A 13508-nucleotide genomic window follows, 5' to 3' on the forward strand; every position below is an offset into this window, starting at 1 on the left:
AGAATATACTCCCCTAGGACACCGTCCTACCTCTACCATCACACCCCTAAAGAAAATTAAGCAAATCAATATGGGCAAGTGATAACTGTAGGAGGACAGACCTTGTGCCTATTTAGCAACAAGAACATTTCTCTTCTCCTCCTCCCCTGAATATAAAAATGAAACTCCACCTACAGGCAGGTAAGGCAGATCCTCTTTTGCATCCCATGCTGCAGAGGTGGAAAGTCCATGTTCAGCTCTTCATTATGCTTGGCATTATCAATGCATCTCCATTCGATGTGTTGAATACCACCAATAAAATATCAGAGCTGGAGCAATTCACTGCTTGACTAAACTAATGACATATTTTCCTGCTCTCCTCACTGCATTATCACTGCTGTCTTAATACTTACATTGCCTAATGCACTGTTAAATACCCTGTGCTATTTATTTTCTTGCAAAATAACTTCCTTTTCTTCCCACTTTGTATTAAAGCTCTTTTTGCATCACACTGTGGCCAGTAATTTATTTAACCAATCATGTGGAAGGGATAAGGGGGAAAAAAAGTAAAAGTAGGAAGGTAGGGATCATACACTGGCACAGCTTCTAAGTTATAGACAAAATTTAAGTTGGTTCTGCACTTTTTTTTTTTAGAATGGTTCATTAATGCTAACGAAAGTAATTAAGGCCGTTTAATGTTCACATTCTAATAACTAATGCGAAAGAAACCCACAGTGAAAACTAACAACAGAGTAGAAGTACAGTACACTTCGACTGTTTTTCAGTTTTCATACAAAGCCTGCAACGACATTGCTGCTTCTGCTGACCCAGTGAGCTCTTGGCAGAGGTAATGAAAAGGTGCCTGTTCTCTACACACAGACAGGTGTGAACCTACCTCGGCCCAAGCCGTGTGTGGGACACCTGGGCAGTAACAGCAATTGTGGACCTGACCCATTAATTTTTAGCTGGCGGTATTTTTTATTATTTATTATTACACCTTCAGAGCAAAAGTCTTCTTTTATGTAACGATATAAACACAATTGATGGTAGCAATTTATTCCAGGGGCTGAAGACGCTCACTGGCAATCTAGCAATGGATGGAATTATTGCTGACGATTTTACAAAAGCTTTTATCAAAGTTTATGGGCCATTAAGCCCAACAGTGCGATTACCACTACGATATCATCACTCTCAGTAGTACAGTGTCGGCCCAGAACAATCCATTTTCAAATCCTGCCTATTATAATCAGTCTGTTTACTTAGAAGTCATATGTTTGCTGTTCCTGAGGTGATACGAGTCTTTGAAACAGTATTTGAGTCTAGCCCATAGACAGGATCCAATCAGTACCATATTAAACCAGGATAAAACAGCCTTCCTTTCAAATGTCCATAATCAGTTCAGGTTTTCTCTTCATAAGTTGAAACACAAAACACAGATGTTAGCTAAGCATATCTGTATTAAACTCCTTGATACAGGCAATACAATAAAAAAGGTAATATTTCTCTCTAGAACATCAAATAATTCAGTTCTTGACCTGAGTTTGTCATTCACACCTTCCATGCCCTATGCTATCAGGAATTAATTTGGTTCAGAGTAACTAATAACCAGACAGCAAAGAAGCAGAGAAGGTGTTAATTAGCTATTTTTACTCTTGATTCACTGAATATCATGTGCTCACTGAGGCAAACCAGAGTGCCGCTGCTCAAATCAAGATGACCCTCATTTAGGAAAAGGGCCTGTTCTTCCTTTTTTGCACATGATAAATCTTTCAAATGTCAGGGAGAATTATCCACAAACACTGATGGGAGCATCTTATGCACTGCTGAACACAAACTTCCATGGTGCTGGATTAGCTCATCTACCATAGACAACTGTGATAAAGTGATGCTGCCTAGGGGATCTGCCTCATTAGGAAGGGAAAGAGAGAACAACAGCAGATCTGAAGTAATAAAATGATTAACAAGAGCACCTTGCAGAGGTTATTAGGTAGGAAACAGACTGACAATACCATTGTTCAACACTTAATTATTTTTGAAGACCAGATGGAAACAAGAGAGCATTTCAGTGGTCATCCTTTCAAATTCCAAACAAAAAGACAAATATCAAACTGATCCATTAACTGGACACGTAACACAGACGTGTTAAGAAATAATGAGATCCTACCAGATAACTGATGATGTTTAAGTTGTGACTTCACCTCCTGTTGCAGACATCCTCACTGCAAGAGGTCAAATTAGGAATAACAGATTACTTTTACACTGAATTAAAACCACTGCAACTCAACCACTTCTGCTCTTTTACAGGGAGGTGGAAGCTGAGCACACAACATAAATATGGCTTGCACGTTTCTCTTTCCAGATCTGCTGTGAAATACTTATCCCTGCTCCTACTCTCAAAGACTGGACCTCTGCCATTAATTTTTGGGGAGTGCTAATGGCATCTACTCAGATGCCACAACCACGGCAATAAAGGCAAAGTGTGGATCAGATACCACCTTGCAAGAGCTTCACTCAGTCTGCTGCACCAGTTCAGTTCTAATTTCCTCTGCTACCCAAGTGAACCTTCAAGTGGCAACTGCTCTGCCTCCAACATCTACAAGTACACAAGGACCAGCCAGAGAGGTTTTCATTAGAAAGCCAAACACTACATGGTCCCTTTGTGCAGATGATCAGTGCCCTACCAGCCATTGTGTCTCACTAAGGATAGTCTCACCCACACTGATCAGATACCAGTCAGAAATCAAATACAGAACCTGAACACTCTTTCTGGGCGTGATTCATCTTCTGTTCACATTACCACAGGTCTCTGTTGGGAAAGACCTGAATCAGTACCTGAGGGAGTGGAGACGGGACTGTCACTAGGTTTTCTGACAGCTTGGTGTTTAGGGAGTGACTTCTGTCCCTTAGTTTGGCTCTGAAAACAAAGTCACACTTCCACCACTTCCCAACTCTCATCAAATGCCAAGGGCCCCACATCCTACACACTGCTCTGTGGTACAAAGCCCATGTTCACGCGGAGACCCGACAGCTTCAATTATGGTCTAGTTGTGACAAATCAGCTTCCAGAGTCGGGATTTTGCCAACCAGCGCTTCTGTTTCCAAAAAATTGGTTTGTTTTGTTCTGGTTTAATCGGTTTCTCGCTTGGGGTTTTTCTGTTTGTTTTTAACAGGGGAATGAAAAAAAACCCAAAAGGCATGTACTTGGTGCTGAACTAGTCTGAAGAGCAGTAAAACAAATTGAATCCTGTTCAGCAAGCGAGAGTGTCAAAATTCCATTCATGGGAAACAGGTTGCAATAAAAAATGGAGGAGAAAAAACACTCCACTCCTCTGAAGTGTTTTTGACTAAAGGCACTTTTTGTTTAGCAGTTTCCAAAATGTTGTGCCAGCTGCTCGTGGGCTCTCACTCAGACTTGAGGATATCTCCCCCACATTTCTGGGGGGGAAGCTTTCCTTGTCTTCATGTGCCCACTAGATCCCTCTGTACCTCCAGACTTAACATATGAGAAGCAAGTTTGTCAAACTTTAGTCATATCTGCTCATACCACAGCTGTTTCTTCCCAGTGATTAAAAGAAATGAAGACTGTTTTATTTTTTTCCCAGCTCCTGAAGTCGTAGTTTGTGCAAAGTTCACCACCAATGCCTTCAGGTAGGAGAACCGGTAACTTCCACTCCCAGAAGAAATAGTGATCACATATGCAAAATGGTATTTTTATCTGGCACTGAAGATCTGATATCTTCATTACTTTGAAAGGCTCTTCTATCAAACAGGTATTCCTAGTGTATTGTGTACCTTTCGTGTTATATTAAATGAAAAACTTGGAAAGAAACGTGGTAGTAAAATTTTCTTCTGAATAGAGCAGATGATCACCCGACCAGTAGATCTCAACATCTTACCTATTTCTCCAAATCCCCAGGGTGTACCTTCAACCAGAGCTACTTAGTAAATTTGACAGTCCAGGGTGTATTTTCTTAAATTACTTAACACTGGTTTGTACATGGCACAACCAGGAAGGACAGAATAGTAAAGTGACCATACTTTCTTTAAAAAATATTATTTTCACAACACCAAAACTACCTAGGATTTTTTTATTTGATAATACAGCTACTTAATAACATCAGGGAAAAGGCCAAGAAGACCTTTTCTTCCTGGTCTTCCACACTGAATTCCAATGCTCTCGTTCCATGTCCAAACCCAGCAACAGAAGTTGCCGGTGACCTACAAAGCACATCCCCTCGGAAACACCAGGGATAGCATGTAACCCACGAGCACATCTGAGAAGGGCGGTTTTTTGCACCTCTGGTTATGCCACATCCATGGGAGCTGATGGCCCAAGAAGACAGGAGGGAAAGTTAACACTGCAGCAAACTGTAAACGTTTTGGAAGCACCTGCTAGAGAATTCCCCACTACAATTACAGAAAACGGAGGTGCAGCTGACAAGGTAACATCTTCTTCCCATTGAGTATCTGCTTGTGGAAAATGAACAAGAAAACGTAAGTGCTGAAGATACAGCACAATGCCACCTGTACAAAACAAATGCGCATCTCATTTTAATGCAAGCTTTGGTTAAGTGGCTTGTGTTGAAATGCTACCTAGCATTCCAAGTGTAAACCAGCTTAATCATATCTATTGGAAACCACATAATAAATAACATGAAATATGCAGCATGCCATCCTAATTGCAGAGGTTGTCTCGTTTACTAGAAGTCATTTATTTATTCAAATGACCTGAACTATGTGATTCAATCTGAATCATGGGAACTAGTTACTGATCTGTGCAAACAGCCTCTTACCTCTTTGCTAAAGGCATTGTTGAAATAACTGACCCAACTGCTAAAACAAGCTTCTTCCTTGAACCCTGCCTCCTTCCCTAGTCTTACCTCCTGAGTGAACTTCAGAGAACAGCACTGTTCTACAAAAACATAGTGAACATAAGAATTAAATAAATTAATCACAATGCAATTAACTAATGCCAAGGAAAAATTGCTGTTTTCAAGATCAGAGAACTGCTTAGGAACTGCACATAACTGCACTTTGCAGAACTGAAGTACGCAGCTCTCAAGAAGAAATGTTCACTACTTCAGGCGTACATCAAAACTCAACTTTCAGAATTGCTCATATGTCTCAGATCCTAAAGTGGAGGGGGGGGAAGCAAATACATATCCCCAGAGAGAAGTAGCTATTATTTGGGTATTTTGGTTGGTTGGTTGGGGTTTTTTTTAAGTTAGGCCTTGCAAATGTGAAAACGGTATAAACTGTGCTGCAGCAACATAGAAAGCATAATTCAGGAAACGATTCAAACTTTACATCTGCTTGCACCCAACCCTGATTTGCAGCTACTGTCTCACACTGCTGTTATTAGGGGAGGTGCTGGGGCTTCCCCTGAGGTGGTGGAGCAAAGGGTCAGGCATGCTGAGCCCTACCTCAGGCAGGGAAGGAGCACGCTTCAGTCACCAGGAGCCAAACCAGATGCATGCCACCACCGGTCACCTCATCCCAGGCTCTGGCCGGCCTCCATCAAGGGACATGTCCCCAGGGAAGGACACACAGGAGGGCCTTTTTCATGCTTTGCATGAAACGTTTTGGTTTTTTTTTCAAAGTTTGTGAATAAGCCCCAAAGAGGACGTTGGTTACCTTCAACTCCAGGCAGTGTTTATCATTGGCTTGGGCATGGGACGAGAGACCAAAACACTAGCAGGCAACTTCAGTAGCCAGATGTGTTCCCTCAGGCAACTATTCAAATTCCTTATGGCTTTGATCCCATGACACAAGATAGGTAAAATAATACTTTTCCCTATCTAGGAAGAGTGCTGTACGAGCTCATAGTGCCCCAGTGCCAAGAGTGGCTGATTTCCAGGGCTCTTCTGGTTATCTTCATATTTATTGCTGAATCTGGTGATGGGAAGGCAGGGATTATACCACTGCGTTCTGATTACCAAATGCTCACAAACTCCATTCCCACTTTTTTCTTACAAAAGCCAGAGCTAAAATACCACTATACTGTCATCAAGACAGCTGGTTTATATCCTCCTCTTCTTCCTTCCACATTCCCTCTGGAAAACATCCCGCCTGACATGGCCCCTGCTGAATCTCCATGCCCAGGAAGGAGCTGAATACTCCAGCAGAGTGATTCTGGCATAACTGCCTTTGCTGGTCCTGCATATTTCTGTTTTATCAGTCTGGGATAGAGGGGGCTGGCTAATCCCCCGCTCTTCCAGGGAGTTTGAGGATACTCCCGGGGACGCTACCCATCCTTCACACGGCACCATTGCGAGGTGAAGCAACCACGGAGCGGTAACCGCTACACGGAGGAGAAGGCTTTTAACCCACACAGAAGCACTGCTGGCCCTTGGGGCATCGCTACTGCTCATCAGCCCTCACCCTGCCTGCCCAAAGCCCCGACCCCGCCTGCCTCTGCACCTCCAGCAAGGCAGCTGCAAGCCTCGGGCTCCTCCTCCAGCAGTTAGCAAGGGATGGTAAAAGCTCCAAACACACAGAGACCAGGGAGGTAACAGATACCAAGCTTCCTTTATTTATCTGTATTTCGTTAGTTTTATTATTTCAACCGATGAAAATAGCAAAAGTGATCACAAGCATTTTGGACTGCCGTTATCTCTACTTAATGTTCATCTAGATCAGAGCAGAACTATTTATGTGTATGCAAACGACAATTTTTATCCCACCCCTAAAACCTTTTTTTTTTTTTTTTTTTGGGGGGGGGTTGGGAGTAACAGAGGGTGGGACGGAGTGAATTGAAGTTAGTTCACTAATTTGAGCTAAACTTAGCAAACATGCCTTGGCCAAAAACTAACTGGGAGGTATAAGAAAATCAAGTGGTATTCTGGTATTTTCAATATAAACCTGCAAATTTTCATTTCAAACAACATTTCATTTTCCTTCTTATCCAACTTAAAAAGAAAAGAAATCGTCTCAGGTTAAATTTGATCTTCCAGATTAAATTAAAGCAGGGCTTTTTTGTTGGTGCTTTGTTGTTGGTTTTTTTTCTCCTCACTTCATAAAACCACCCCCTGACATATTTGTTTCAGTTTGACTAGAAGTTTTTCTTCTTTTCCAGGTTTGGGTTTTGGTTTTTTGCTGGTTTTGTTTTTGTTTTCTTTTTCTCTTCAACCACTGAAACAAACAAAACCCACCCATAATTCAATACACTCTAATAGTACAACATGCATGCGAACACGTAGATGTTTACTTTCATCTACACAGACATGCTGGGCAGATGGAGGAACCTTCATGGATATGTCAACAGGCAAAACACTCTTTGCATTAAAACTTCAAAACCAAAGCTCACACATCTTTAGGGGCTACATAAATCCGGTGCATCTCTCTCCTAACAATGCCTTCTGTCCTTTAAAAAATAATTTCAAGAATCTGGTGCAGTGTGGTGGCACATGTATTTCTCAGCTCAGTGGCCAACCCACACGGCCACATCTTTTCACTCTGGTCATCAGAGAGTTTCCTTGTTCAAACACACAGTCTCACGAATTGGTTTCTCATGTTTCTTCCCTGCGAGCAACCCTCAATAATATTATTAAGCACAGAGAGCACAAGACCCACACCTACACATTCTCCCTGTACGACAAACTACGAAGCTGTGTAGCAGTTCTTAATAAACAATCATCTTGCTTCAGCAGAAATAGACATTTATTTTGGTCCAACTTTGCTGTACAGAGCAGTACATTTTTTTTTTCCACATTCCCTTTAAGAATGACTTCTTCTGCCCATATTCATGCCAAATGTTCTGTAACTATTTCTGAAGGAAAAAAAAAATGCTCTATTACTCAATACTGTTAGGTCAGCAGAATTCAGCCCTAAAAAAGGAAGCATTACTGACCCATTTGCCATAGTTGGAAGTCAAGAAGTAACACATCAAAAAACATAATGGTTTGAAGCACTATTAGGTCTCATACTTCACCTACTAATACAGTGTTCCTGGAAGAAGGGACACGGGAAAAGGTCAAACTGACACGTAGTTAACCGGATCAGTGTGTACTGTACCAGGCTGAACAAGGATGTCAAAGTCCACACAAAACATTAAGCTGAGGATTCCCACACTGTGTACCACTCATGCTCCGAAAAAAATAATTTACCTGAACACTTTCTACCCACACCTACACAATGCGGATAAATCCACAGTGCCAGCTCCCCATGTCCTCGTGCATTTCACAAGCTCTCCAACGCTGACAGGTAATGAATAACAGAGATCCTCAGGAATGGAGGACTTCTGATAAATCACATCCAACACAGCTTTTATCCCACCTTCATCACCAGGATCTGGAGAAGTGTACCGCTGCATCAGCTTCGACTGAAATGGGCATCCCAGCGGTGAGGGTTTGTCTGCTAATCCTTCAGCATTATCCCTGCTCTCCTATCATGGACTGCAGCAGCAGACAGCTCCTGGTCGTTGCCCCCATCACAGGTGCTGAGTGAAGTGCTGCTTACGACCCAGAGAGGTAAGTTCTGCACTAACTTCTCCAACTGCACTTACAGCAAGGCGTGTTGCTCAAGCTAAGCTCGTGGCAAGCACAAGACAGGCAAGTCTCCCTGTCACGGCAGTCACTGCTGCTTCAGTATTCATGGCAGGCTACACACCTCCTACAAATGCTACAAAGCAAACCTGGGAATCAAAAAGTGAGAATATGCCTTCCACTGAGATGCAAAGAAAGTTCTGCTGCATTCCCTAATAACTTTCTCTCTCTGGTAGAACTAGCAACATCCCAGCTGCGTCCGAGTGCAATTCCTGTGCCAGATGAGCCCTGACTGACAGAAGTGCATTTTCCCCCTAGTAGGTGCTCAAGGAGAGTAGTAGAGCAGAATGGGCTTTTGAGAAATTATAAACACAAATGGAAGATGTCTTATGCAATTCACACATTTCCAATTATTCTAACTAGCAGGTAATCTTTTTACAGAATTAGGCATCACCCCCATTTTGACTAGTCTAATTTTATAGGGGTTTGTCACAAGTTCTTCTAACTGTAAATGCCAAAGTTTATAACATAACATGCTGACTACTAATTTTGAATACATATTAGTTCTTTCTGGGATAATCCACCCTCATACGCAGCACGACTCTACTCTCTGATGCACACACGCTCCTGAAACCTGGACTAGACCAGAAGTTTATAGCAATATCAACACTTCCTGTGCAAAACAATTCCATGAAGGTATTGTCATCCTGCGGAAAATTAAGTAAACCTTTCACTAGGCTTGTTCCCGAAGAGCTATTAAGCAAAGGCAGTTTGTCCTCAAGGAAGATAAGGACACCTTCTGAAGGAACTGGTTTGGCTAGTCAGCTATCTTGCTGCTAAAGCTAGCATATTCCAGTGATTTCAGTGATACATGGATACCTAAATGCAAAAGTCAGCCCTGAGGAACATAATGGCATTGTGTGACACTCCCCGAAAATCTCTCTTTATAAATTAACAAATAAATTACAGTGGACTACTCCGATTGTAAAGTCTCCAGGGCATTGATCTTGACTTCCTATTTATCTGGAAATCCCTTAATATACTCTTAATGTAAGAAAAAATATATTTGTATTCACTATCACTTCAGTGCCTAGCTTGTTCACCACGAACACCTGCTCCTCTGAGGGGCCAATCTCTTTTGTAACATTTTGCACAGTCATTGCATTTTGCAGACTGCCTGAATTAAGAAGATGACTGCTAGCATTTTCCTTCCCTTCCCTATTTGTCAGAAATTGCTCTTAACGATGGGACTTGAGTTTCATTCTTCATCATTCACACACTGAGGCACTAGAGGAAGAGCAGGTCTGTACTCAAGACTATTTATTTCTATTATCTCACCAAAGTGAGCTGTATCAGTATCTAAGTTTCCATATCTCTCACTGCATTTACCATCAAGACTACACAGATTTATTTCAGTTTCCAAATCCAAAAAAAGTTTGGTCACTTACCAAGGAAAATAAGAAATAATAAATGTTTGCACAGACAAGACCTCATATAATAAATACCTAAACACACATATTAGCTCCTCTCTCCACATAGAAAATTCCACTTTTATTAGCGATAATACAAATACAGGAATGAGAGAACAGTGTACCAGCAATCTTGGGAGTGTAACAGGAGCATGCAACATCCTTCACGTGGTACCTGGCGCCAGGCAGGCAGAGAACATGACTCCCCCACACAAGCTGTGGATGTATGGGCAGCTGCCTGCTCCCACTGCAGGCACATCTCACAGGCATCTCCTGCCAGATCTCTGCTCCCACAGAGCAGTGGCCAGGTCACACTGAAGTGCACCTGGAAAGGCACTGGATGCTTGCACATAACTGGGCCAAGCTTTACACAACCCACAAAGACTAGTCTGCTTGTGTACATATGTCACAAGTAAGCACAGAATAATATACTGTGCAGAAACTACAAGACAACGTGAAGAGCTGCAACGCACAAGTACAGACACAGCCCACAAGCAAACACTGCGCAGGATATTAGATGAAGCTTCTTCATTTCATGCGAAAATGAATGCCTCAACATCTCTAAAAACCTTATTCCTTTGCTCTCCAGGAAGCAACGTAAGACACCAGGTACAGAAAGGTATCACCTCTAACTTCAGCAGCTGCCCAGCATGCTCACATGCACACTCCCATCCCACAACGGCTGCAGCTACAGATCAAAACTAGAGATACAAAGCCAACAGATAGCAACAAAAAGCAGTCTGCTGAACTGTAGCACTGTCACCAAGCACTGACACACAAAAAGGACGCGGGTCAAATATGTTCAGTGTAAGTGGCACGCCAGCTATCACAGGTATTTATCTCAGGTACCACCAGGCAGGCCATCCACCTAAGAGGAAATCCACATGAGTTGCACGGGGGGTTAATGTGGGCCATTAACATCAGAGCGGGTAGACTGAGGAGGGTATTGATCCCTGTGAGTGTACTTCAGTTGGGCAATGCTGTTTGTTTCTAGAATATGCTCAGTTAGCGGGTTTTTGGTATCCTCATGACTACAGTGTTATAACTAAACCTGTTTTCTCTCATCCATATTCAAAAAACTAATTCTAAAATTTTGGGAAAAGACAATTGTATTTAAATTTCCATTCAAACATTATGTTGATTAGACTCTATAGGCCGATTCTCTACATTCTAACAAAAACATTTGCCCAGGCACAATTTTTTTTTTTTTTTTGAGACATCTCCTTTTGTGAATGGAACCAATTGGGTTGAAATTTTAAACAGTGTAATCTCCTATGCAATTTGAACTTCTAAAATTTGCTCTTAAAACCTCAAGAGTTCTGCATATATATATATATGAAAGCAGGCTCATTTTCAAAATTGCTCTAAATTCTGATGTTAGGTCCTATCATTTGACCAAGGAGGCAGTCCCCAAGATATGCTGATACTCTGTTACCTGTTAGGCCTGTTGCTTTAAATCAGTATCTCACAATTCTCAAATGCTGTTTCATTTTGTACTCTTAAGTAATTTTCTTAATTATCTTCACATGAGGAGAGAAACAGAGAAACTAATAAAGACCAATCATTCGATTAATGCTTCATGAAGAAGTCCTTCTGCCTTCACCTCTGCCACTGAGCCTCCAGCTCTTACCAGAGGGACAGTAACTTGCTGACACAACATCCCAAGAATAATCTCCATCGGGTTTATCACTTAGCTGTTGATTACTTAGTAATCCTCAAATAACTGGGACCCTACTAAGTTTATGAGACACAGAATTAAACACTATAAACAAGGTATTTCTCCTCACACTTTATCAATGTTCCACAGGGCATGTGCACCTGAGACTGCACCTCAAAAGACTTTTAATACAGGCAGAGCAGATGGAGCCACTTTGCTTCTCATCAGTTTCAAAGGGGGAGGAAAAATAAATAAATAAAAAGAAAACCGGGAAGAAAAAAATGCCTATGTTACATCAGCAACAGGTATGAACTTGATTTCTGGAACAAGAGAATCTCTCCTCTTTTTAAAGGTTGTGCAACAAGTTCTTTTGGACGGGGTGTTTCTCACTTTCAGGGCGGCTTTACTACCCACAGTCACGAAAGACTAACTCAGTCGCTTTAAGGCATGCACCAGCCCTTCTAAAAACTAATAATTCTCCCGCTTTTTCTTTAAAAAGAATGAAAGGGGGGAAAAAAAAATCAAACCACCCAAATCTGCATTTTTTTCCCTGGTTGGCAGATTTCCAAGATAAAGAGGACTGCTCTCCGGCTGGAACAGCAGCCGGGGCCTGCTCTCCGAACTCACAAAAGAGAACACCACACACGGAGAAAAAGCGACGGGTCTGACCGGCCAGAAACGTTTTCTCACCCTCTAAAGCAGTTCCTCAAACGAAAAAGGAAAACCCAACCACCAGCCCCACGCCCCTGGCCCCAGAGCCAGCCCGCGCCGTGCTGTTCCCACGCACCGCCGGACCGGGACGGGACGGCACGGCGGCTCCTTCGCTCCTCTTTTGGGTAACTGGGGAACCAGAACCCACATGAAGTTTCCCCTCTTTGCAGTCACCCCAGTCCTAGGTGTATATACTTTTTTTTTTTTTTTTTGCTGCTACTATTATTATTATTATTATCTTCTAACAGGACAAGCGGAGGAGTCCAGGTCAGAGCGACGGCGGGGTTACCGGAGCGGCGCTTCCTTGGGAATTACACGGCTTTTCCCCGCCGCCACGGTGCGGGGCTGAGCCGGGGAGCGATTGGGCAACGTGGGAAGGGGGGAGGAAGAAAAAAGGAACACCAAAAGGAAAGAAGCACAAACGATGAGATGTGCCAAGGCTTATTCCCATTTATTTCCTCCACCCCCACAAAAGAAAATAAGCCGGGAATCAGGAAGTCAGGGCTGCGTGATGGCTGTTACAGCTTTGGTTTGCTCCCCGTTTCTCCTCTGCCTTTTTGTATGGGTGGGTTTTTCGGTCTTTGAGGGTTTTTTTGGTTGTTGTTGGTTTGCGGTTTGTTTTCTTTTTTTTTTAAGGACAAAAAAAGTTAGTTGGACTTTCCCCTCTCCGCTCCCCACGTCAGTCTCTCGGGGCGCAGCCGGCAGAGCGGCAGCAGGACCCCCGCGCCCCGGCCCCCCGCGCCCTCCTTACCTTTCTTTCCCTCCACGGCGAGACAGAGAGCGAGGCGCCCCAGCAGCAGCACCAGGACAGCGGCCCCGCGGGGCCCGGCAGCGGCGAGGGGGCTGCGGCCGCCCATACTGCGGGACCGCCGCTCCCTCGGCGAAGTGGGTGGGTGGGGGGTCGGACGGGACGGACGCACGGAGGATTCCGCGGAGCCGCTCCTGCTCTGCTCCTCTCTCTTCTCCCGCGGCCGCGCTCAGCTCCTCTCCGGCGCTCTGCCCTGCGCGGCTCCGAGCAGCATGCTGGAGGGCGGCCGTCGAGGTCTGCGCGCACACGTGCGTGCCCCGGCTGCGGGCGGGCTGCTGCCTTCCTCCTCCTCCTCCCCCCCGCTCTGCTCCTCCTGCTGCAGGCGGCGGCGGGTGCTCAGGGGCTTGCGGAGCGGTCGGGGCCGGCTGTGGGACGGGGTGCGCCCGGCTGCGCTCTCCGCT

At 43.8% G+C, this 13508-nt stretch overlaps 1 protein-coding gene across 2 annotated transcripts in view; it reads right to left on the reverse strand.

Annotated features, from left to right (window-relative positions):
* Window positions 1-13508, reverse strand: part of EGFR (epidermal growth factor receptor) — a 150697-nt gene extending 137189 nt beyond the window's left edge. The window contains exon 1 of one of the 2 annotated variants that reach the window (XM_027883267.1): window positions 13051-13508. In XM_027883267.1, coding sequence (XP_027739068.1) covers window positions 13051-13156 — 106 coding nt within the window. In that variant the 5' untranslated portion in view covers window positions 13157-13508. The remainder of the gene's footprint in view (window positions 1-13050) is intronic. The other variant, XM_027883266.1, reaches the window with a different exon arrangement.

Source organism: Empidonax traillii, unplaced genomic scaffold (genome assembly GCF_003031625.1).
Source record: "Empidonax traillii isolate 1590-97213 ecotype Southwest subspecies unplaced genomic scaffold, ASM303162v1 scaffold122:size1458747, whole genome shotgun sequence".
NCBI lineage: Eukaryota > Metazoa > Chordata > Aves > Passeriformes > Tyrannidae > Empidonax > Empidonax traillii.